The 26,001-nt window shown below is 37.2% G+C and overlaps 1 protein-coding gene across 5 annotated transcripts in view; it reads left to right on the forward strand.

Moving 5' to 3' along the window:
* Positions 1–26,001, forward strand: part of RNGTT (RNA guanylyltransferase and 5'-phosphatase) — a 219,463-nt gene that overhangs the window by 22,324 nt on the left and 171,138 nt on the right. For all 5 annotated transcript variants that reach the window (XM_067702600.1, XM_067702601.1, XM_067702602.1 and 2 more), the window contains exons 7-8: positions 6,663–6,772; positions 8,351–8,452. In XM_067702600.1, coding sequence (XP_067558701.1) covers positions 6,663–6,772; positions 8,351–8,452 — 212 coding nt within the window. The remainder of the gene's footprint in view (positions 1–6,662; positions 6,773–8,350; positions 8,453–26,001) is intronic.

The following is a 26,001-nucleotide window of genomic DNA, read 5'->3' on the forward strand; positions in this document are numbered from 1 at the left end:
CATTGGCAGGCAGATTCTTAACCACTGCACCACCAGGGAAGTCCTCTTGCCTTCTTTATGCTTAATTATTTTTACCCTTCTGTCACCCCAACCCATGCTTGTTATACATTCCTTTACTGTTTTTTTAGTGGTTACCCAATATTTCAGTATGCATCTTTGACTGTTGAAGTCTGGTAAATGTTAGTACTTTTGCCACTTTATAGATAATGCAAGAATCCAAGAACTTTTGAGTCCATTCATCTCTTACTGCCCTTTTGGTATTGTGTATTTTGATTCTCTCTATACTTTAAATCCCATAAGACATCATCATCATCATCATCATTATATGGTTAATATTCATTAGCTATACCCACATATTTATCCTTTCTGGTGCTCTTCATTTCTTTGTGTATTTTTTGTGGTTCCATTTGCATAGTTTTCCTTCTAACTGAAGCACTCTCTTCAGTATTTTCTTTAATGTGGATCTGCTGTGACACATTGTTTCAGCGTTTGTGTGAAAATGTCTTTATATACCCCATGATTTTAAGAACAGTTGTTCTTCAAAATCCAGATTCTAGAATTCTGGGTTGATATGTTGAAGATATTATTCCATAATTCATTTCTGTTGAGAAGTTACTTCTTTGAAGAGAATTTCTTTTTGGTTTTGATTTTCAACAGTTTTACTATGATGTTTCTACCTGTGGTTTTCTTTGTATTTTTCCTGCTTCCTACTTACAGTGATTCTTGAAGTTATGATTGATTTTTAAATCAGTTTTAGACAATTCTTGACCATTATCTCTTCAAATATTGTTTTAGATTCATTCTTTCTCCTTTCTCCTTCTACTCAATAGACCTTTTAAGTATTATTATTTTTTAAAATGTCTCATATGTTCTTTTCTATATTCTCCACTTTTTTGTTTCATTTTTTTCAGTCTGGTTATTTTTTTTCTGACCTATCTTCCAGTGTATTAATTCTCTCTGTAGCTTTGTCTAAGCTGCTGTTAAAATCATCCACTGAGTACTTAATTTCAGTTATTTTACTTTCACTTCTGGAATTTCAGTTTGAGTATTAAAGTAACTTTCAGTTCTCTGCTGGAATTCTGCATCTTGTCATTTAGGTTTTTGAATTTATTAAGGCTATTTTATTTTGTTTTATTTTTAAATCTTTTGGCCATGTGGCTTGTGGGATCTTAGTTCTCTGACCAGAGATTGAACCTGGGCCATGGCAGTGAAAACACCGAGTCCTAACCACCAGACTGCTAGGGACTCCCTATTAAGCCTATTTTAAAGCCTATGTCGGATAACTCTAGTATGTGGATACCCTCTGGATCCTTTTTTTAGTTTTTCTTCTTGTATTCATTTGATTTCTAGTCAACTGTAGGTTTTTTTTTGTTTTGTTTTTGTTTTAAATACCTGGGTATTTCTGCTTACTAGACATTATGTATGAAAAATTGTGGAAATAATTTAAGGTTCTGCATGCTGTTTTCTTCCTTCAGAGAAGATTTACCTTTGCTCCTACACAGGATTAGGAATAGAACATCTTAACTCAGTCAAGAATTGAACTGTTTAGAAGCTAGGCTTTAGTTTTGGGGGGCTGGTCTGTTTTTGATTCACCCCAGTTTTGTAGTGTGGCCCCTTGGGAATTCTAACTGAAATCCTGGAGCATTAAGCAGGACCCCTCTCCTTGGTGACCTGAACTCCAATTTTTGTTTTCCCATTCTTGTGATAAATGCTGAAAGTTCTGTTCAGTTTTGTAGCCTCTCAGCTACCATTTTGGAAACAGTACCTTTAGAGGAAAATCCTAGAGGAGAAAAGCTATGCCAGATGTCTGTCTCATCTCTCAGGGCTTCCCTTCCTTCTGAGTTCTTGGCCCTTCAGGTCCTTACTGCCTTTCTAATTCTCTGATATCATAAAACAGGTGCTTTTAACATTTTTATCTGGCATTTCTCATGGCTGCAAAATTTGTCTAAATAAACTAGTCTGCCATTGCCAAAAGCAGAATGCTTACCTTCTTTGTTTTTGGAGAAAGTAGTTAGATTTGATTTCTGACTGACAATGCAATGGTAATTTTCAAGAATATTTGAGCTTATACTTCCAAAGGTAGAGTTATGAAAAAAGAAAATTCTGAAGCTTTATGCATTTTGGTAGGTTTCTCCTCTTTTCAAATCATAACTAGTAAATACTAAAATTATTAAATATGTTTTTATTTATGAAAATAATATACTGACATTAAAGAAAATTTGAAAACAAATAATCCTTCAACTTTTACCCTACCACTGGCATTTTTGTTATCTTAAAAGAATTTCTCCACAATTACTTACCTATCTGTCTCTTTAAAAGTGTACACAAGTGACATACAGATCAATTTTCTTTGTAAAATAAAAATGTGAACATCTAGAAGTATATAGGGTAAGAAGTGAAGTTTTCTCTTTTCCTAGTACATACAGAACTACCTCATTCTTTTTGGCTAGCACCGAAGAGAATAGTTTATAAAAAGCAAACAGAACATTTCTTTAGAAGACAAGAGAGGATATCAATCCATAAAATAATGGCAAGCTATTATGAAGAAGAACCAGTTAGAGACCTTAGAAATGATAATAATAAAGAAAAATGTCAGTAGGTGGGTTGGATAGCAGACTGAAGTTAGCTGTGGAGGAAATTATCAAGCTGGAAGATCTAGCTAAGAAATTCTTCCTGGATGTAGCACAAGAAGACAAAGAAATATGAAAAATAGTTTAGAGTTTTGTAGTGATCTATATGGATGATTTAATAGTATGAAAAGTCATAGAGGGGATGAATACAGTAAGGATATGAAGTGTCCATCTGAGGATAATTTTCTGTGGTACAGCAGGGCCAGGTCAGATTAGTGATTTTAAGCAGCTGATGGGAGGTGAGAAAAAGGACACAGTTGTGTTAGGGGTCCTCATTACCACCTCTGCTTTTGGAGATTCTCTAGGATTCAGCATATAGTTGTACTCACAGCTAAGATTTAATGCAGCGGTATACTAAGGATATCCTGCTGGATCATAAGTGACAAAGACAAGTGGAGTTTCGAAGAGTCCACGTGCAGGCTTCCTTATGCTCTCTCCTTCCCACGAGGGGTCGTACAGAGCTCACTCTTCCCACAGCAATGGAAATGCATCAGCGCATGTGTGATGTTTCTGTCTAGGAAAGCTCGTTAGAGTCTCAGTGCCCAAGGTTTTTATTCATGGTTGGTCATGTAGGCAGCTTGTGCCTAGCGTGTATCAATATTCCAGAATCCCAGAAGGAAAACATTTGTTCAGCGTAAACTATTGCCTGTACAAATAGTTTAGGCGTGATGAACCAGCCTTATCAGCTGACTGAGAACACTGGGAGTCATGTTCCCAGATGCCATCCAGGGGCCAACCTTGCAAGCAGTCCTATTATGTTAACTCTTACCTGCACACTGGTACAGACTATTCAAGTAGTTTGGTTATGAGCAAAAAGGGTAACTAAGGGTGATTGCTTGATGCAGACATATTCAGAAAAGGCTTTTTAGTATGGAATAAACTCACGCATATCTATTACTTGAGGATAAGGAGCTAGTGGAATCAGTGAAGTTGAAAATAAATGAAATGTTAGAGGAATTAATGATACAGCAATTTCTGAGGAGATTAAAGGGAATGAAGTTCAAGAGCAGATAGAGAAATAGGTCTTCAGCAAGAGGAGGGAAATCTCATCCTTAGCCCTGAGGTTGTGATTTTTCCTCAGTAAATTTCAGCTGCCTGTGTGTGGAAGTGGAGATTAATGGTGGGTTGATACAAGGTCGGCTATATTTAGTATGGGTGTGATGGAAGGATCAGAGGGTAAAGAGTACAGAGGATATCAGGTGAAGGGTAATTGAAGTAATCAGTGATAGGATCTAGGTTGAATAGGAAGTAAGGTCAGGATGGGGGAGCTGTTAGACTGGAAAGGGAGGAGTGAAGGATTGTTAGTCTTGGTGAAATTGAAAAGTGAGCTTAGTGAGAGTAAAAGAGTTAAGCTGTTTAATGAAAGAGGTCAGAAGAGCATATTGGTTTAGAATGTTGTGGGTACCCAGTCAATGTAAGTTGAGTTGATGAATCAAAAGGTGGAGCAGTCTGGAATGAGGATGATATGGCCATGGAGCAGGCTGTTCAAGTTAAGCACAGATGAGAGGATCATTAAAAAAGAAATTACAGGGCTTCCCTGGTGGCGCAGTGGTTGAGAGTCCACCTGCCATTGCAGGGGACGTGGGTTCGTGCCCCGGTCTGGGAGGATCCCACATGCCGCGGAGCGCCTGGGCCCGTGAGCCATGGCCGCTGAGCCTGTGCGTCCGGAGCCTGTGCTCCGCAACGGGAGAGGCCACAACAGAGGGAGACCCGCGTACCGCAAAAAAAAAAAAAAAGAAAAAAAGAAATTACAGAACTGTGAAGCTTAGGTTGTATGATGGGTCAGATTGTCTCAATGGATGTTAATGTTACCAATATAATGACAGAAGTTAGCATGGTGAGAAATACTGATGGTTTTGATGAATGTGCGGAAGTGACCAGAGGTCAATATATGAAGGATAGAGCATTTTATTAATTTAGATTATCTGGTTGCAAGTAACAGAAACTAACTCAAACTAGCTTAAGTAATAAGAGGAATTTACTATGAGTAAATGGGTGCAGCTCAAGCGCAGGAATATAGCTGATTCCTTGTTTACCTGGGAGATTTCTGATTCTTTGTTTACGAGGGATATTTAATGTCCTATGTCTAAGCTTATGTGTTATAATTTTCGCCACATGCGGAGATTTTCTGGGTCCAAATTCCAGGTTACCAGAAGAGAGAACCTGATAGGTTCAGATAGAGTTAGGGTTTCACTCATGCTCCCATCAACTTTGGCTGGAGTGGCATGTTATCTTTCATGTAATGTAATATGGCTTGTGGGTGGGGAAGGCATCCCATCCACAAAGAGAGCCGTTGTGCAACCAACCACAGTGGATGTTTGCTCTACCTGACATCTAGCTGAGTGATGTAGCTGAATGAGTCTGAATGGAAGAGGAACTTTTGAAAGAGGCCGGGAAAGCAGTGAGGATATAAGAGAATTGTTTACACTACTACCATGGGACTTGGGCAGTAGGAGAATGAGTAGCTTTCACTTAAGAGAAAAGTGAGTGGTCTTCTTGGTGCAGAGCTAGCTTCTAGTTAAGACATGGGGTACAGAGTGTTCATGAAAAAGGTTGAGTTTACAGGGAAGGTTATTGGTAAAACTTAAAAAAAATTCTGTGCTATTAGTACCTTCAGAATAAAGATAACGCTTTCTTTTTTTAATTAGTATATACAAGATGTAATTTCATCAGGATATTGAAGTTATGAGTATCTCAGTTACTAAATATGTTAAAAAAACTTATCCACCTGGTTAAGCTTTCCTTTGAAAATTTTCTTTAGTTATTATATTTCATGGTAGAAATGGTTCTAAAACAGGAATTTCATTGGCTGATAAAGAGAGGTTATGGTGTAATAGGAGAGGAATGGTATTCTTTGATACTTTGGCTTATGGAACCTCTCTTTAAGGAAAACAAGGTAGATGACATTTTAGATAACTGTAAAATATGATTCAGAATTAGGGGCAAAAAATAGTCTGCTGGATTGACTTTAGGACTCTTCTAAATTTGACAGGGATGTATGTGGACTAAGTATTGTGTTCTTTTTTTTTTTTTCCTTCCCAACTAGTTCAGTTTGCCAAATCTTTGCCAGAATGTTCATCATTGTAGCTTGCAGACCCTATTTTTTATTCCCGAATTACGTTAACAGCTAGAGTTGTTTTATAGATATTTCTTGAGACTGATGCCAACCCTCTTATGGGTCTCAAAGTAATTGAATCAAGACTATTTTTTTAGTCTTTAAAATTTCCAGGGGTGTTCTTTATTATTTGATATATAAATTCTCCATCTGCTTCACTTCTCTGTGATATTCTAAAAATATACTTGCTGTGAAATGGGTGAAATACAATAAGACATTTAATGTAGTTCCGAGTTAAAGAATTTAGATTAAAAATTCAGTGATGAGTAATATTTAGTTTTTATGTTGATACATCCAATGACTGTAGCTTAGCTGTTTTGTCTACTGTTATACTCTTATTCTAGTTTACAAAGGTACATATTGTAGGTTTTTATCTCAAAATCCAAACTCCATCAGTGACAAAACTTCTCACCCCCTTCCCCAAATGAGACTCATTGGTGAATGGAGAATCATTGGTGAATGGTATAGTATAGACCTCAGTTCAAATTCTGTTTTTACCACTTGAATAAATTACATAAAATCTTTATGCCTCATTTAGTCATTTGTGAAATAAATATAATGCATGTACTTTTCAGAATTGTTATAAGGATTAGAGAAACTGTTTGTAAAATGCCGCATACTTTGCCTGGCTCTGAGTAAATGGTAGGTAAGATATTATTGCTGTTATGATTACTGAGTAGTACCCATGGATGCTTTGACAGCATGATATAGACACTGGCCTGTATATGTACATTGAAAATCATATGCTGGATTAAGGAAAACTAGTGTACAATCCCAGGGGAGTTTGTAGAACCTCCTGTAGCAGACCATTTGTTGCATGTATTTGCTCAGATTTCTGAAAATAAATGTATCTTTCAGTCTGGTCTTTGTAAATGGATTTGAACTCTAATGTATTTTTCTTTTCCTTTTATTTTCAGGGTGCTATTTTTTTGGAAGGCGTAACTGTTAAAGGTGTAACTCAAGTAACAACTCAACCAAAGTTAGGAGAGGTACAACAGAAGTGTCATCAATTCTGTGGCTGGGAAGGGTAATAAACATTTTCAATATTAATTAAAGTGTTAAATAAAATTTATTCTTATTCTGCAATACTTAACATTAATGCAAACAGTGTCATAGCTTCTTTGCTCCTTGAAGTTTCTGTGTTTACATAGAGTTCTTAAAAACATGTTAAACAAGAGTTTATCAGATTTTTCTCAAGATAAACAGTGTAATAACCAGACTTTTGAGTCAAAATTAGATGACTCACATGTCTTCCTAATGGAATAGAAAACTACTGTTGTCACTTTCTGGTATTTGTTTTGTGAGATTGATTCTACTGTTGCTGATTTTTTTATTATTATTAAAAAATATATATTATTGTTATTTTTTGGCTACATTGGGTCTTTGTTGCTGTGCGCAGGCTCTCTCTACTTGCAGCGAGTGGGGGCTCTTCGTTGTGGCGTGCGGGCTTCTCATTGTGGTGGCTTCTCGTTGCGGAGCACGGGCTTCAGAAGTTGTGGCATGCAGGCTCAGTAGTTTTGGCTTGTGGGCTCTAGAGCTCAGGCTTAGTAGCTGTAGGCGCAGGCTTAGTAGCTGTGGTGCACGGGCTTAGTTGCTCCGCGGCATGTGGGATCAGGGCTCGAACCCGTGTCCACTGCATTGGCAGGCGGATTCTTAACCACCGCCCCACAAGGGAAGTCCCACTGTTGCTGATTAATGTTTTAGTTGCCCTTATCATTTTATTAAGAGAGAAGAGGTGAAACTTGAATGTGCCTCATTTTCCAGTTTTTCTGTCATCAGAAACCTGGGAGAATCAGCTTTAAATATGTTCTGCCCCTTACCATGACTTGAAGATATTTGTCAGACATTTCATGGGAGAGGATTCAAGAGAGAGTTCACTGCTCGTTGCTCTCAGGTCTTGGTCTATGGTCATTTCTGTTGATCATTGCTATCTGTGGCAGAAAATTGTAATACAGCTGGAACATGATGAAACAGGATTATTGTTAAAAATTCCTAATATAAAGAACTTTTGGACTGGTATACATACAGATCAATAAACTAGAAATAATTTTAACTAAAAAATGTAAATGATGAAGTGCTATCAGTTTTAGTATTCTGTTAAACCCTTGTCAGTGTACTTTAATCTCGACCTGAATTTCTCCTGTTCTGTAGCTTCTGGGTATCTTTTGAGGAGAAACTTGCTAACCCTGCAAAGTTATGCCAAGCTGGCAGTGTCGTGATGGAGGAATATGGGGTCTAGAGCAATGTAAGATAGTCAAGGCAAGATTTAAACTTCTTCCTGAAGTAAAAGACTTGTAGATATACAAAGACTTGTAAACAGTATGTGCTTTACTGTTTAGATCATGTGTATTAATATTTAAAAATTAGTCCGATAGTCATAGTTTGCAGTGGCAATTATGATCCTGTTAACTTGAGTTCTAAAATGTCCAGAAAATGATAACCTTTTGGTAGCATTTTTGTGAAAGCTGATATTATTCCAATTGACATTAATCTCATGATAGGGAAAACATTGTGCTAAATGTGTGATTCAGGTGAGCTTGGTTTAAGGCATGTATTGCTTTGTATGGACACCAGCCATAATAGTAATATAGTGTTCTTCTTTAAGGTCTGGATTCCCTGGAGCACAGCCTATTTCCATGGACAAGCAAAATATTAAACTTTTGGAGCAGAAGCCATATAAAGTAAGCTGGAAAGCAGATGGTACGCGGTAAGTTAGATTTCTTAAAAAATTGACTAATAACCCGAATGCTTGAAGAATATTGCTTTGTTGTTAGAGAAGGTTTGTACTCCTGGGAGTGACTTGAGCAGCAAAATAAGCATGTTTCATATATCATAGAGTTTTTGTTTTGTTAGTATTCTTAGCTGTGTACTACAATTATAACTCTCATTCTGCTTAATTTTTGGTTTCAGAGTTATGTTAGTTTGACATGAATCTATACCAAATTTAAATCTGGAAGTATTTTTTCTTAATAATATTGTGCTTTTTGGTATGCTTGCTGCCTGCCACCTTGTCTTTAATGGTGTTGGACACTTCTAAAATTAGCAGATGTATTATCAGTTTATAATCTAAAAATTACCAGGTCTCCTTGATTCACTCTGTATTTTGTTTCTTCGATAATTTTCTTTTTCTCTTAATCCTTGCTAATACTTTTTGTAATTTTATACACTCTTAAGGTTGTTGTATTCTTATAACAAAGCTTAGCTTCAAGTTTCATATTCCTACATTTAAAAATATTTATTAGTATTAAAGCATAAAGTTGCTTCCTCAATAACATTAAACTTTTTCTTTCTCTTTTGTAATCCATTTTTTATAGCTTTGCTATATTATTTATTCATTCAGCAAATGTTATAATAATTGAAATAACAGATTAATATAGAACTCATTAACTTTTTCATAATGAAGAAAATGTTTTAGAATAATTAGGAGTGCATGTATATATATGCATGTATGTATATATAGTATATGCATATATGTATATATACATGCAATGTATACATATATACACATATATGCACATATATGTACATATATAGATATTAATATAGAAGTCCTATTAACTTTTTCATAGTGAAGAAAATGTTTTAGAACAATTAGGAGTGTATGTATTATATATACAAACACATATAATTAGAATAATGAGGAGTGCATGTATATATATACGCACATGCACACACATGTATGTACACTTTAGTTTTTTTTTCCAGATTTATTGAGATATAATTTGACATGACATTATGTAAGTTTAAGGTGTACAACTTGTTGATTTGATGCACTTATATATTGCAAAGTGGTTACTGCTGTAGTGTTAGCTGACATCTCTTTCACTTCTCATAATTACCATTTCTTTTTTGTGGTGAGAACATTTAAGATCTGTTGTTGTAGCAATTTTCAAGTATGTAATACAGTTTTTTTAACTATAATTACCATGTTGTGCATTAGATCCTCAGAACTTATTTGTCTTATAACTGGCAGTTTGTACCCTTTGACCAGTACCTCCCCATTTTCCCCACTCCTTAAGCTCCTGGTAACCACCATTCTAGGCTCAGTTTCTATGAGCTTTTTAGATTCCGCATATAAGTGATATCATACAGTATCTGTCTTTCTGTCTGACTTATTCCACCTGGCATAATGCCCTCAAATTCTATCTATGTTGTCACAAATGACAGGATTTCCTTCTTTCTCATGGCTGAATAATACTCCATTGTGTATATATATCTATATATACATATATATACATACCACATCTTCTTTATTTATCTATTTATTCATTTCTTGGTGGATACTTAGGTTATTTTCATATCTTGGCTATTGTGAATAATGTTGCAATGAAAATGGGAAAGAAGGTATATCTCTTTAAGATCTGCTTTTCACATTTTTAATTTTTTTTTTTTTTTTTTTTGCGATACGCGGGCCTCTCACTGTTGTGGCCTCTCCCGTTGCGGAGCACAGGCTCCGGACGCGCAGGCCCAGTGGTCACGGCTCACGGGCCCAGCCGCTCCGCGGCATGTGGGATCTTCCCGGACCGGGGCACGAACCCGTGTCCCCTGCATCGGCAGGTGGACTCTCAACCACTGCGCCACCAGGGAAGCCCCCTGTGTTCCTTTTTTTTTATCATGGAGAAGGGAGACAAACAAGGAGTGATTAAAAGTCAATCAGAAGCACTGTTTACTGATCTAAAGCTATAGCGGATGATATCTGGTAGTAAACTGGTTAAAAAGAGAAAGTAACAGAACTCATTTTACTCCTTCTCCAAGCCCAAATCTGACTTGGACCCCCCATTATATAAAACAGACAAAAGTGGGGCTGCTTTGGTTGGTGAACATTTTGGGGCAGCATGTGTGGTTACACTCTGGGTGGTCTCTAAGGTCACCATGGAACTTTTTTAGGGCAGCAGTTCCCAAACGCCATTGGTTGTTTGGGTTATGTTATCATCATGATTGTATTACCATCATATTAAGCTTGCATTAAAAAAAAAATTTAGAGATCCAAATTCAGTAGACCTTAGTAGGCTTTGAGAATTTGTGTTTTTGAAAGCAGCCCTAGCTGATTCTGATTTCCAGCCAGGTTCGGGAGCCATGGCCTTTAGTGCCGGTTGAACACAGTTTAAAAATCAGTGACTAAACCAGAGAAGTGTCTAGCCAGCCACTGAGTTAAGGATACAGCTGAGAATTTGTCCATTAATTGATTAAAGGAGATTCATGTAAAATGTTTATTATTATGGCATTCAATAAACGTTAGTTATTGGTGTCATAGTTTAGGAAAATCATTTTTACATGGTAACCAACATTTGGTTTCTCAGAATACATTCAGAATTCTCTTAGGGTGTGAGTTAGTTATCGTACAAGAAGAAAAGTAGGTATAGGACAAAAACAATCTAATATTTTTAAATCAAACTTTTGAGATACATGTCAGCTAGTCACATCTTTAGGATTTACTAAAGGATAGAAAGTTCCTTTAAATATTAGTTTCTTTAATTAAGCTACTTATCAATGTGAGAGTTACTACTTTTTAATAGAGGTACTATCTCTGAAATGGTACTTAAGGATAAAAATCAACTGAATTCATTACCAAATCTGGCTAGAGAACTCTTAGAGCTAAACGGATATAGGTAAAACCTCTGTTGCAAACATTGGTGCAATCCCTGATTAGAATTTGGGGTTGCCCATATTCTAGGGGTAGCAAGCATCTGGAACTTCGAAACATTAAAAAAAAAATCCTTTTTTTGTTAATATTTCTAAATACATATATTTTAAAAGAGAGCTAGGCTACAGGACCCAAATACATGAGAAGAATAATATTTATTCATACAGTCAGCAAATATTTATTGAACATCTACCATATGCCAGAGGTTTTGCTGGACTTAGCAGGTAATTAGAACTAACCTGTTTAATATGATTATTTTTATTTTTTAATCTTAAGATGAGCATTTTCCGTTTTTAGAACATACTTTAAAAGATAAGCTGGGACGAAGTGAGAGAGTGGCATGGACATATACACACTACCAAACGTAAGGTAGATAGCTAGTGGGAAGCAGCCGCATAGCACAGGGAGATCAGCTTGGTGCTTTGTGACCACCTAGAGGGGTGGGGTAGGGAGGGTGGGAGGGAGATGCAAGAGGGAGGGGATATGGGGATATATGTATACGTAGAGCTGATTCACTTTGTTATAAAGCAGAAACAAACACACCGTTGTCAAGCAATTATACTCCAATAAAGATGTTAAAAAAAAGATATTAATTGCTGCCAAGATAAAATTGTTTGCTCTCTTTTATTGAGGCATTGGACTGTTTCCAGTTTTTTCTTTTATAAATAACTCCTTATACCCATCTTGATATAGCTTATGATGAAAATAATATTACTTGGATAAAGAGTATGGAAACTTCTAAACTCCTTGATACCTCTTGCCAAAAGTTGTACGTTACACCCCCAAACACTGTTGCCTGAAAGAGCCCATTTCACTGCATTCTTGGCAGTTTGGGGTAGTTTCATTTAGTATAAATAATAATGTGGCCAGGTTGACAGTTGGGAAATGAAATTTGTTATTGATTTAATTAGCGTTTTGGGAAACATCAGTCGATTACACAAGTTTCTTTTGTATTTTGGCTATGGCACAAATTATATTTTAACAGATAACACGTATTGAGCACTTAGGTATACTAGACATCAGTCTGAGTATTTTATACAGAATATCTCATGTACTGTGCACAACTCTGTGAGGTGTAGGTACTATTATTATCCTCCTTTTATGAATTAGGAAAATGAGGCATGTAAAGGCAAGTGAGTTTTCCAAGCCCGCACAGTTATGTTAGTTACAGGACTGGGATTTGAATGTGGGTGGTCTGGCTCCAGAGCCTAGGATCTTTACCATGGTCTTGCTTTATACATGTATTTTTTCCTGTGTTGCCAGATATTGTCTTCATTATTCTTTTTCACTATTTCTTTGGTTATTTTTACTGTTTTACTCTTATAGGTGAATTTTTATCTTAAAATACGCTTATTCTGATGATGTCTTCCTTATATAGGGAGAGGAAAAGTTCTCCCCGTGAGAACTTTTATCCCACACCTTGGGATGATCAATGTTAAGAGTTGGAGGTTTGGTTCTCTGGACTCTATGCCTCCATCTTCCTGCCTGCTGCCGCCTTCTCTCACTGCCTGATCCTCCATATAAATGGATACCGTATATGCTGTTCTGTTATAAACTGTAGAAAACTTTATCAGGTTTCCTTCAAATCGCTTTGTGATGGTAATTGGAATTGCATTGCACCTTTCACGTAATGGGAAAATCAGTATCTTTGCAGAAATAATATTTATTGCTTTAGTAGATAACTATGAAGCTACTATAGGAGTTAGAAGGTCTCAAAGATGATACAAGACACTGTGTAAACAAAATACAATTCCTGCCCTTGAAGCAGCTTTAAGATGCAGTAAGAGATGTAGTAGAAGTATGTATAGTACAAAGCAGAATAAATAAGGAGAGGTAACAAAGAACTGCTAAGGAGCATTACTTGATATTCCATATGAAATATGAGTGCTCATTTTGATTTTAGGAGTATAATAATGGGTGTCCTAGATGGTTGTTTACCTTTGATAATGGAATAAAGAAGAGATACAGACCCATTTGTTATTTAGTATTGCATAGTGCTACGACCTCACTGGCGGACATTTGCCCCGACTCCCATCTCAGCTCTAGAGCTATCTCTTGGATGAGATGTTAAGAGGATTTTCATACTTATTTTTTCATAATTCCACTATCCTTTAAGAAATGGTTATTTGCTCACATGCTCTAGTCCATTATGTGTGATTGTAGAAATGCTAAGTACTAGAGAAAACAAATCTGTTCCTCTCTGTGAATCAGTGAAAAATTGTTTGAAAGAATTGTAATTGATCTTTTAAGAATGTGTGCCCTATACAAAAGAAAATCAAAAGTAATCAGCCAGGTCACGGGGCAAATGTAAAATAAAACAAAGCCTTTGGAATATTTCTTCTGGTCTTCTCTTCTCATGAAGACTGATTGTTTTATAAAAACAAAATGATTTTCACACCTTTCAGCCCCTTTGATATGTAAGTGCTACCCATACCATTTTAAGTGGCTTTAACATTTTATTCCAGATCAAGGTAAATCTGAGTAATCAATGTGGCTTTTTACTCTCTCCCATGGAAGACCAGGTAAAAGGATACTGTATTTTACATACTTAACTTGTGCATGGCTATGAAGTTCTAAAAAGCATAACCTGTAACATTCATGGTAGTTAGTGCAAATGAATATATCATTTGATTTTATACTTTGAAGTGTAATGATACTCTGTATTCTCATTATAAACAGAGCTACTTAATCTAAAAGTAACTAATTAAAATAACCAACAGAGGCTTCTTAGCCTCAGAACAGATAGATTCATGAGATTTGTTAACCAGTATTGGAACTAATTACCTGATTTGTGCAATGAATAGTAATTTTGCAGTATTCTGTTACCTTGAAAGATTTTCGGATCCTCTTAATTAGGTCAAGATCAATGAATATGTCTATACCTTACTAAACATTTTCCATTATTAATAGTTGTGAGTTTTTCTAACTTGGAATATATATATATATGTAAAATGTCTTTTTTTTGGTTTCTTTTGTGATTCTGGTCACAAAATGAAAAAGTTTAATGAAAAAATGATAGTGACTTTAAAAATACTTTTCCTCATTATAAAATTACTTTGTATTCATTGTGGAAAACTTAGAAAGTGAAGATAAGGAAAAGAAAAAAATGAAAAGCAGCCATAATCTCACCAGTTAGAGATGTTGCTGCTAATGTTGGTGTGTCTCTGTCTATATATATCATTTTGTTAAGTGAAAATGAATTCATTCCACAGTATTTTTTGGTGTATATTATGTATGCCAGGTACCATTCTAGATGCTGGGCATTACAGTGGTCCCTGCCATAATGGAGCCTCTATTAGGGGAAATATGTTTTCTACTTAAACTGTTTAGTATCTATGATTTTTAGTTTAGTAATCTGCTATTTTTTTTTTTTTGGCGGTACGCGGGCCCCTCACTGTTGTGGCCTCTCCCGTCGCGGAGCATAGGCTCCGGAGGCGCAGGCTCAGCGGCTATGGCTCACCGGCCCAGCCGCTCCGCGGCATGTGGGATCTTCCCGGACCGGGGCACGAACCCGTGTCCCCTGCATCGGCAGGCGGACTCTCAACCACTGCGCCACCAAGGAAGCCCAGTAATCTGCTGTTTTTAATTAATGCTCCTAAATATTTTTCTATTTTATTAAACATTTTCCTATTCGATGACTAAAATAAAATTGTTTATTAAGGTAATCCTTGTTTATGGTTAAATAAATCAAGTAATACTGGAGATCCCTTCCATATCCCCTCCTTCTGTCTATCAGTATTACTCCCTAAAGGCAACCACTTTTTTTTTCCCACATTATTGCGATATTTGCTTTATTGTGGTGGTCTGGAAATGAACCCGCAATATCCCTGAGGTCTAACGCAACTTCTTTTAACCTTTTTTTTCTTTTAATTTTTGAATTTAATTTATTTTTTTATACAGCAGGTTCTTATTATTATCCATTTTATACATATTAGTGTATATATGTCAATCCCAGTCTCCCAATTCATCTCACCACCACCACCCTCCCCACCACTTTCCCCCCTTGGTGTCCATACGTTTGTTCTCTACATCTGTGTCTCTATTTCTGCCCTGCACACTGGTTCATCTGTACCATTTTTGTAGGTTCCACATATATGCATTAATATACAATATTTGTTTTCCTCTTTCTGACTTCACTCCACTCTGTATGACAGTCTCTAGATACATCCACATCTCGACAAATGACCCAATTTCGTTCCTTTTTATGGCTGAGTAATATATGTACCACATCTTCTTTATCCATTCATCTGTCGATGGGCATTTAGGTTGCTTCCATGACCTGGCTATTGTAAATAGTGCTGCAGTGAACATTGGGGTGCATGTGTCTTTTTGCATTATGGTTTTCTCTGGGTATATGTCCAGTAGTGGGATTGCTGGGTCATATGGCAGTTCTAGTTTTAGTTTTTTAAGGAACCTCCATACTGTTCTCCATAGTGGCTGTATCAATCTACATTCCCACCAACAGCGCAAGCGGGTTTCCCTTTCTCCACACCCTCTCCAGCATTTGTTGTTTGTAGATTTTCTGATGATGCCCATTCTAACTGGTGTGAGGTGATACCTCATTGTAGTTTTGATTTGCATTTCTCTAATAATTAGTGATGTTGAGCAGCTTTTCATGTGCTTCTTGGCTACCTGTATGTCTTCTTTGGAGAAATGTCTATGTCTTCTTCCATTCTTTGATTGGGTTGTTTGTTTTCTTTAATATTGAGTTGCATGAGCTGTTTATATATTTTGGAGATTAATTGTCCGTTGATTCATTTGTAAATATTTCCTCCCATTCTGAGGGTTGTCTTTTCATCTTGTTTGTTTGTAGTTTCCGTTGCTTTGCGAAAGCTTTTGAGTTTCATTAGGTCCCGTTTGTTTATTTTTGTTTTTATTTCCATTACTTTTTTTTAATACTTATTTTGTGGTTATCCTCAGATCTCTAAATAATATGTTTATGTTGCTGTTTATTAATTAACTTTAGGTGAGTTCCTAATGTGGTCATGAGGATGTGGCTTACCAGTACCTCTGTTCCCACCTGTCTTTTCTTCTAGTTTCTCATCATAGGTAAACTATTATTGTTAGTTCTCTTCATCAATCATGCCTGTATATTTAATCTTCCCTTTATCCTAATAACCCTAATGTAGTGTTTCTTAACTCTTGTTAAGATGCGGACTTTAGAGTTCTCTGTCTTCCATCTACTTCTGTTATGTCAGCTCTAACTTTAATATTGTCAACTCTGTTTACATTTACATGCTGTTTGTTAAACATAGGGTTTTGTTTTATGTAAGTGTATGGTGGTTTTAAATGGTGAAAAATACTTAAAATTTTTTTTTCTCACTGGAACTATCATTTAGATTAGTGGAAAGGAATAGATTTCCTTTTTCATGGCATGAAAAGAAATCACTCTGATATTTCAAACACACAGGAATTTAATACATAGAATTGGTTACAAAGGCATTGAGAGGATGGAGAAGCCAAAGGGTCACCTGGAGTTCAGCAGCTGCTAGTGCCTCTGGTTGGAGCCTGGTTAGCACTTGCTGCCCAGGTGCTGGAGGAGGTAATATACTGCCTGTCTGGCCGCTGCTCTGGGACCACTCACCAGTGCTGCACAGCAGCCCTTCCCAGGGGGCTCTCCCCTAAGAAGCTGTGCCGTCGTCTGGTGACTGCTGCCTTCAGTGCTGCTACAGATGCTGCCAGAAGCAGATCAATAGGTTTTTCCCTTCCTCTTTTTTTCTAATCTCCTTCCAGAGAGCTGGCAGGGGAGTCTGGGAAGTGTTATATTGCTTACTTCTCAAACCAGGATCCACTGAGCACACAACTGCAGGGATGGAGCTGACCACCAAAGACAGCCACCTTGCCCAGAGTTCAAAGTCATGCCTTCTCTGCCACATCAAGTAGAATGTTTCTTTTGTTGAGTTTAAATAGGTTCTTTTTTACTCGAATAATTGCCTTTACCCTATAATCAAGTTTTTTCAAGGTTTTAGTCATTCTGTTTCTTCTTTCAATTACTTTTCGTTATCCCAAAGACTTCTCTTTTAGAGCCTTCTATGATTTCTAGCCTGTGTATAAAGCTCTGGTCCCAACTTTTATCCTGGTTGGATGTAGCTTTCTGGATTCCATGTTTTTCTTTCTTCCCCTCTGCTTCCTTCCTTCCTTCCTTCCTTTCTTTTCTGTCACTTTGCAGGGATACCTCCTTAACTCACTTCCTAAGAAAGTATGTACAGGAAGTAACCCATAAGCATGCTTAGGTGTATGAACATGCTGTTGCTCTTGTCCTGAATTTAGTAATTTGCTTGTGTATAAAATTTTAGATTAGAAATGATTTTCCCTAAGAATATTAAAAACCTTACTTCAATTTCTTCTGTTAACCTCTGCCACTGATAAAAGGTGTGATATTATTCTGATTCTAGTGCCTTGGAAGTGGTTTGCCCCTGGAAACTTAGAATTTTCTCTTTATTCTTGTCCTAAAATTTCCCAGTGATGTCTAATTATGTGGGTCGCCATTGCCCCCCAACCTTCCCATTCATTGGTACTTGGTGATCTCTTTGAATCTGAAAACCTGGGTTCTTCCATTCAGGGTAATTTTATCTTATCTCTGATATTTTATTTCCTCTCTCTCTCTTTTTTCTCTTTTTTCCTTCTAGACCTGCTGTTGGTTGTTACACCACCTAGATTCTTAGATTCTTTTTCTTCTCTTATCTTTTCTGTCATACTTTTTATCTCCTGGTCTCCTTTTCAGTTTTCTGGGAGATCTTCTCATTTTCTTTCTATATTTCTAATAAATTACTAATTTCAGTAATTACGCTTTTAAATTTCAAGAGTACCCATGCATTTTTACTCTCTGCTTATACCTTTTTATGCCAACCTGTTCTTAATTTATGGACATGATAGAGTTTTGAATCTCTTATGAGAATACTAACTGGCGGGTATAGAGTTACTTTCTCTTAATCTTGAATTATCTTTCTTCTTCATGTTTCTGGTTTTCCTTAAATGTGCAGTGATCCTTGGTTGGCTGTTTGCATTTAAAAATGAGGCAGAAAAACTGCTTGGAAGAAATTCTGTGAATGTGGGCCGGCTTTGTCAGCTTGAGACCTTTGCTTTATGATAAGCGGTTGTGCTGGAGGATCTTCAGTCCTACTGCCTGGAGAGGTCTTTTACTTCCGGGCACCATTACCCACGTAGTTACTTTACCTCAGGGTTTGGTTCAGTTTCTTTAGAGAAGGGCCCTCCAATTTTATTGATTGATTGCTTAGGAGTTGGTTAACCTGTATGTCTTGTCTGTGAGTTGTGGTGATTTAATTGTTTTACATTAGTTAAAAATAACCAATTTCTCTTTTTCAGTCCCTGTTGTCACTCTCGTTAGTTGATGTTTCTGGGTCTGGATTTTCTTTGGGATTTTGCAAAATAGGCTGCTCCACTTGTAGATGTTGCTACTTTTGTGCAATGCTTCTCAGCACTTCTCCATCGATTTCTTGTCCAGCAGAAATTTATTGCCATAGTTCATCCAGTGATGGTCTTCCCTCCTTTCCTTCATTATCTTCATTGTTGTGTGTTATATTAGTTATCTATTCCTACCCAACACATTACCTCAAGATTACCCCCTCAAATTTAGCAGCATAAAACAACAAACATTTATGATCTCATGGTTCTGGGGAACAGTTTAGTTGGGTCGTTCTGGCTCAGTGTCTCTCAGGAGGTTGCTGTCACGCTGTGGGCCAGGGCTGCCGTCACCTCGAGGCTCCACTTCCAGGCTTACTCTTGTGGTTGATGGCAGGCCTCAGTTCTTTGCTGATTGTTGGCCTGAGGCCTCCATTCCTTGCCTTGCAGGCCTGGGTGGGGAGGAAAAACTTGTACCCACTGTGTTTAGTGTTTGGGAGTTTGCAGATTAAACTGAGGAAAGAAGAGGAAAAAAGTTTATTCATATGCCTGTGGGAGTGCACAAAAGAAGTGATGTGCTAAATGACTAAAGTTAGGGGCATATATATATATACATACACATACACACACACACACACCTAACTTAATAGGGGAAAGGGAATGGAGACAGAAGGCTTCTGTGGGAAGAACAAATGGGTTACTTTAGGAGAACCTATGTTTAGGATAACAACAGGAGAGAAGAAAGTTTATGATAATCTGATAATCTTTGTTATGCTGGTGTGATTGATCTTTTCCATCTTCTTCCTGGCTGTAAAATTCCCCCAGAGAGGGGTTTTAAGATAGTTTCACTCTCAGTCTCCTTCCTGGGAGTGAAGCTGCTCCAGAGAGGTGATTTATGGTGGCCTCATTCCCAGAAGTTTCTGCTTTTAGTCAAATAAGGGAAGCTCTGGGAACGCTTCTTTCTGCATCTCTTGAATCTCAAACATCTTCAGTTTAAAGCAGTCTTCATACTAACTCTGGGGTTCCATGTGGTTCTCCACAGCTGCCTGAATGTCCTTACTACATGGCAGCCAGCTTCCCCCAGAGCAAGTGATCCAAGATATTTCAAGATATCCAGGATGGAAGTAGTAGTCTTTTTATAATCTAAGCTAATCTCAAAAGTTATTTACAGTCATTTCTGCCATATTCTATTTGTTGGGAGTGAGATACAAATCCAGCCCACACTCAAGGGGAGGGAAATTTAGCTCCACCTCTTAAAAGGAAGTGTATCAAAGAGTTTGGGGACTTGTGGACATACTTTGAAAACCACCAGATGGCTTTATACTTAAAAAAAAACAAACCTAACTTTGTTATTTTGATAGTGTCTTAGGAGGAAAAGGAGCCATACTGGATCATTGTATTCCATTGTATGAATGCACCATATATATATATTTTTTTGTGGTACACGGACCTCTCACTGCTGTGGCCTCTCCCGTTGCAGAGCACAGGCTCCGGACGTGCAGGCCCAGCGGCCATGGCTCATGGGCCCAGCCGCTCCGCGGCATGTGGGATCTTCCTGGACCGGGGCACGAACCCGTGTCCCCTGTATTGGCAGGCAGACTCTCAACCACTGTGCCACCAGGGAATCATAATTTGAGAAATCCTGTGTGGTTGAAAATTTAAATTGTTTTGAAATTTTTGCTTTTATAACAAACAGTACTGTGATAATATTATTCTAGGTAACTTTTTTCATATGAGTAATTATTACCTGATAGTTCATTATAACCACTTATTGCTCTATTCTGTATGCTCTAGAATGCATTTGTGGGAATACACTCACATATTTCTTTTTTAATGTGGACCATTTTTTTTAAGTCTTTATTAAATTTGTTATAATATTGATTCTGTTTTTATGTTTTGTTCTTTTGGCCACAAGGCATGTGGGATTTTAGTTCCCCAACCAGGGATCGAACCCACACCCCCCCATTGGAAGGCAAAGTTTTAAACACTGGACTGCCAGGGAAATCCCTACACTCACATATTTTAAAGTAAATTATTAAATATTTTTGTAGCGTTTTCTGCAGTGATATTTAAGGCCCATGTTTTGAACTAGTATTTTTTTGTGTGTGTGGTACGCGGGCCTCTCACTGTTGTGGCCTCTCCCGTTGCGGAGCACAGGCTCCGGATGCGCAGGCCCAGTGGCCACGGCTCACGGGCCCAGCCGCTCCGTGGCATGTGGGATCTTCCCGGACCGGGGCACGAACCCGTGTCCCCTGCATCAGCAGGCGGACTCTCAACCACTGCACCACCAGGGAAGCCCTTGAACTAGTATTTTTAATGATTTATTAAATAGATTCATCACCAAAAAGTTTTTTTCCAGTCACTTTTGGTTTAGTTTTGGCATTTTATGACTGCACTAGATGGCAGCAGAGGACCAGCTTTAATTCAGGCTGCTTTTGTGAGGCAGTAGAATTCTGTTACCCAATGCATTGTACATCTAATACATCCCAAAATACTAGTTTGGGATTATTAAGAATTTAGTGAGGATTAGTGGGATCATGTATACAACACTACTGAAAGCATAGCAGTTTTGATGATGTTGCCATGTTCTTTTGTGCATTGCATATGAATTATATGACTATGTCATTTTGGACCTATTTTTGTAAAAACGATTTTGCCACATTAAAGTCTCCGAAAGTGTTTTGTTTGCTTCAGGAAACTGATGTTCTTATGTTGGAATCTCAGAAAATGAAAGAATGATTTGAAGATTCTCTCTTATCTCATATGGGTTTTGCTCTCAGTTGTTCATGTTGGGAGCAAAGGAGTCTATAGAAAAACTTTGTGTTGGAATGTAACTCTTCTGTTTTAGATAGTGAAATTTTGTTCATAAGGGTAGAACAGTCATTGGACTTGTACACGGTATATGAAGAATAGCAATTTTGATATATATGCTCCAATTATATTTTGGGAAAGAAATTTCTATAACTACATGCTTTTGTTTTTTAAAATTATACATCATATAGTATCTTTACTTTCTTTAGGAACTATATTCAGTGTTTGCATGTAATCTGATTCCCAAAAGGCATTAGTATCTGTGAACTTAGGTAAAGAAATTGAAAATGAGTAATTCTGACAGCTCTTTTTTAAATTGTGAGATCTGGTTTGAAGATTTTTTTTTTCTATTATTTATTTATTTTTTTGCGGTACGCGGGCCTCTCACTGTTGTGGCCTCTCCTGTTGCGGAGCACAGGCTCCGGACGCGCAGGCTCAGCGGCCATGGCTCACGGGCCCAGCCGCTCTGCGGCCTGTGGGATCTTCCCGGACCGGGGCATGAGCCCGTGTCCCCTGCATTGGCAGGCGGACTCTCAACCACTGCGCCACCAGGGAAGCCCTGGTTTGAAGATTTTATATGCAGCCCATCTTAGAACAGTATGTTCCTGGCTTTCAGCCCAGCTCTGCTGTTGCTGCTGTTTTTGTGGGCAGGTGAGCCTTTCTGGACAAAGTTTTCTTTCATAACATCTTAGACTAGAAAATTTAATTTTTAAAATATTTTTGCCTGGGCAGAGAATTAAATTGTCTCCCCATGAATTATTTAAAAATGGCTTTTAAGACTTTTAAGTGTTATATTAGCCTGATAAAATGTAAATGTAGCTAGAGGCACAGAATACAGTATATATAATGAGAACAAATAAAATTGCTCCTTAAATTGTAAACTTTAAGCAACTGCACATTGAATCGACTCTGTGATCTGGCCTTGGTAGTTGCCTTAATATGACGAGTCCATATTATATTTAATTTTGTAATCTCAGAGGTTAGGTAGTATTTAGCTGTTGACATTGTTGCATCTAGACTTTTTCCCAGTAATTTTATGTGAACATGAACAAAGACCAGTGGAAACCAGTTAATTTCTAATAGTGTGGTTTATTAAACATTTTGTACTAATAAATTGGGAAATTAAGTCATTTAAAACATTTGGTGCATATAGATATAATTTTATGTACTTATATTTCCCTATGTGCATAAAGCAATATTAAATAAAATCAGGCATCTTTGTGTTATGCATCTTCTACATGTGTTTTTAATTATCTTTCTTAAAAGTAACCTAGTGGTGCTATTAGTCTATTTATACATTTAAAATAAATAATGGGGTTTTTATAGTAAAATATGTATGGTAAAGTATAATATCTGTGTTAAACATAAAATTATTTCAAGTTTCTTGTAGATTAGGTCTTTCCCTTTCAGTAAAATAATTAAGAAAAAGATTCATTGTTATATAGAAGAATTAAGATACACACAAAAGATGTTGCTTGTTTTATAAAATTTCTAATTTTTGACAAGTTTTAAATGGTAGCTGTTCTGATGATGTACTTGGAGCCACCAAATTAAGTATCTTAGTGTATGGTCAATTTCTTTTTTTCTTTTTTTTTGTGGTCAATTTCAATAGCAATAAAGTTTTGAGAGGAAAATTAGTTTGTACCTATTTTATTTTATTTTTAGTATATTTTAAGATTGTCTAATTTTTTTTTTTATTTTAATTTGGGAGTATATTTAACTCCAAAGTTTTCAGGTAAGAGGGATTGTGAGCCTATGTTAGGTATTCTGCATAGTCAGTAGAATCATGGACATATAAAGGTAATAATGTAATAAAATTCTAAAAAACGAAGATACTTAAGTATGTTAGCTTATAAAACAGGTCTGTTTTTGAGAAGCAGTATAGTATAGTGGTTAAGAGCTTGGGTATTGAAACTAGACTACCTGGGTTCAAATCCTGAAGTACCCATACTTACTAGTCATGTGACCTTAGGAAAGTTATACAACCCCTGTAACTCCCAACCTGCCCATCTGAAAAATAGGGATAACAATAATAACTACCTCCTAGATGTTACAGGATTAAGTGATTTCATCTAAAGCATTTAGAATAATGCTTAACATGTAGGAAGTGCTTGGTAAGTGTTGTTGATAGTTACACCTTCTACCAAATTAATAGATTCCTTAAAATAAAATAAACCGAACTCTAACTTTCTAAAGAGAAATTCCATAGTCATGGTAAAGTCCTATTTTTAAAATTTGAACCTATTTATAAAAAGAAAATTTAAGACATGTTTCATGCCCTTAAATGGGTGAAAATCTAATTGTGATATTAAAATGGGAATACATGAGAGAACAATGTGAAATATAATTTCCTATAAATGATGTGACATAGACTCTGGAACGTAGGCATTCTTAGGAGGAAGATGACTAGTGGAGAGTGAGTAACATGGGCAAGAGGAGTAGCACAAAGTCATGAAGCGGAAACAGCCTGTCTGAGCTAGACTGACCTAATAGTTGCTGTCAATCCAGAGTCTTTGTTAAGTTCTAGCCACTGGGCAGTACGGTGCTTGGACTAAGGAAGACAATTATTGTACTGGTGGCTGGTGAAACTGTTATTAAACATGTCAAGAGTTTTAAGGATTTCTGAGCCATGAGTTTTTGATTTAAATTTTGACTGTTACACCAACTCCTACTTCTTCTTGAGTTGTTGTTAGGAAGTTGTAAGGTGGGAGATCCTTTACCTCAATCATCTTGAAGTTGAAGGCCGCTTGGGACTGCTGCATCAGTAGGTTAGCCCAGTGGCCTTTGAGGTACTTAGAAGAGCTGTTTTTTTGGAATACAGAGTATGGCAAGAGAGTGTTTTTCATAGCGATACAGAAGGCAGGGAAGTGAACACTTGAGGAATAGTTGCTGTGGAAGGGGAAGCAGCCAACCTACTTCTGTGACTGGAGGAAGAAAGAGGTAATGTCACAGAGAGCCAGCCAACCGAGACTCCTCAAGGGGGTTTCCTGACAGGAGGCACAGGAAGCCCCTATAGCAACACTTGTTTTTTTTTAAAGGAGTGGTTTTTTTTTTTTTTAAAAAAAAGATTAATTAATTAATGTATTTATTTTTGGCTGCGTTGGGTCTTTGTTGCTGAGCGCGGGCTTTCTTTTTAGTTGGTGACGAGCGGGGGCTACTCTTCGTTGCAGTGTGCGGGCTTCTCATTGCGGTGGCTTCTCTTGTTGCTGAGTGTGGGCTTTAGGCGCAAGGGCTTCAGTAGTTGTGGCACATGGGCTCAGTAGTTGTGACACACAGGCTCTAGAGCGCAGGCTCAGTAGTTGTGGCGCACGGGCTTAGTTGCTCCGTGGCATGTGGGATCTTCCCGGACCAGGGCTCGAACCCGTGTTCCCTACGTTGGCAGGCAGATTCTTAACCACTGCACCACCAGGGAAGCCCCTATAGCAACACTTTTTTTCTCATTTTCAGTTATGCTCAAGGACGATTAAGTGAACCTTTTTGGGGACCTTTGTGAAAGCTTTTATTGAAAGTAGGTTATATTGGCATTCATTCAGCTAGTGTAGGCAACAGTGAGTTTCAAAAGTTGCAAAATGTAAAATGTGAAAAATAGAAGACTGGGATTGGAACTAACTTGTATCTTGCTTAGTCTTCTTTCTCTTCTCTTTTTAATCCTCTGCTCCTTTTACCCTAGTCAGTATCAAAACAATATTTCTGTAACTAAGAAGAGAGGGAAAATCTACTGAGTATAACTTTTGAACAGGCATTTTAGTGGAAGCTCTTTTTTTTCATATTTCTAAAAATTTTAATTTATTTTTGCTTATTTTGGCTTCTGTTGTTTGGCTTTTCTCTTTTCCTTTGCAATTTGAGTATTAAGGATGGTTAGAGGTTATTTAATCCAGTGCTTTTCAATTTAATGTGCATATGAATCGCCTGGGGATCTTGTTAAAATGTAAGTCTGATTCAGTGAGTCTGGGATGGGGCCCAAGATTCTGCATTTTTAACAAGTTCCCAGGTGATGCCAGTGCTACTGGTCCAAGGACCACACTTTAAGTAGCAAGAAACTATTCCAGTTTCTCAGGATGAGGATACCAGAGAGACCATGTTTGTTCAATGGCCTATACCTAATTAGCAGTTGTAGGCTTGAATTTTTTTTTTTTTTTTTTTTTTTGGCCACGGCACTTGGCATGTGGGATCTTAGTTCCCGACCAGGGATCTAGTCCTCACCCCCTGCAGTGGAGGCGCGGAGTGTTAACCACTGGACCACCAGGGTAGTCCCTTGTATTTTTTAATGTGACGAAAAGCCATATTTCTGAGCATAAGGAAATAGTTACAAACCAAGAGAAATCCTCCTGTCCCCCTAATTAGATGGAACTCATTTAGCCAGGGTTATTCAGTTTGAATCTTTAAGATGTATCTTAAGATTTTTCTCTTGCTAACCTTATCACCTTTGAGGATTTGAA

This window comes from Pseudorca crassidens, chromosome 13 (genome assembly GCF_039906515.1).
Source record: "Pseudorca crassidens isolate mPseCra1 chromosome 13, mPseCra1.hap1, whole genome shotgun sequence".
NCBI lineage: Eukaryota > Metazoa > Chordata > Mammalia > Artiodactyla > Delphinidae > Pseudorca > Pseudorca crassidens.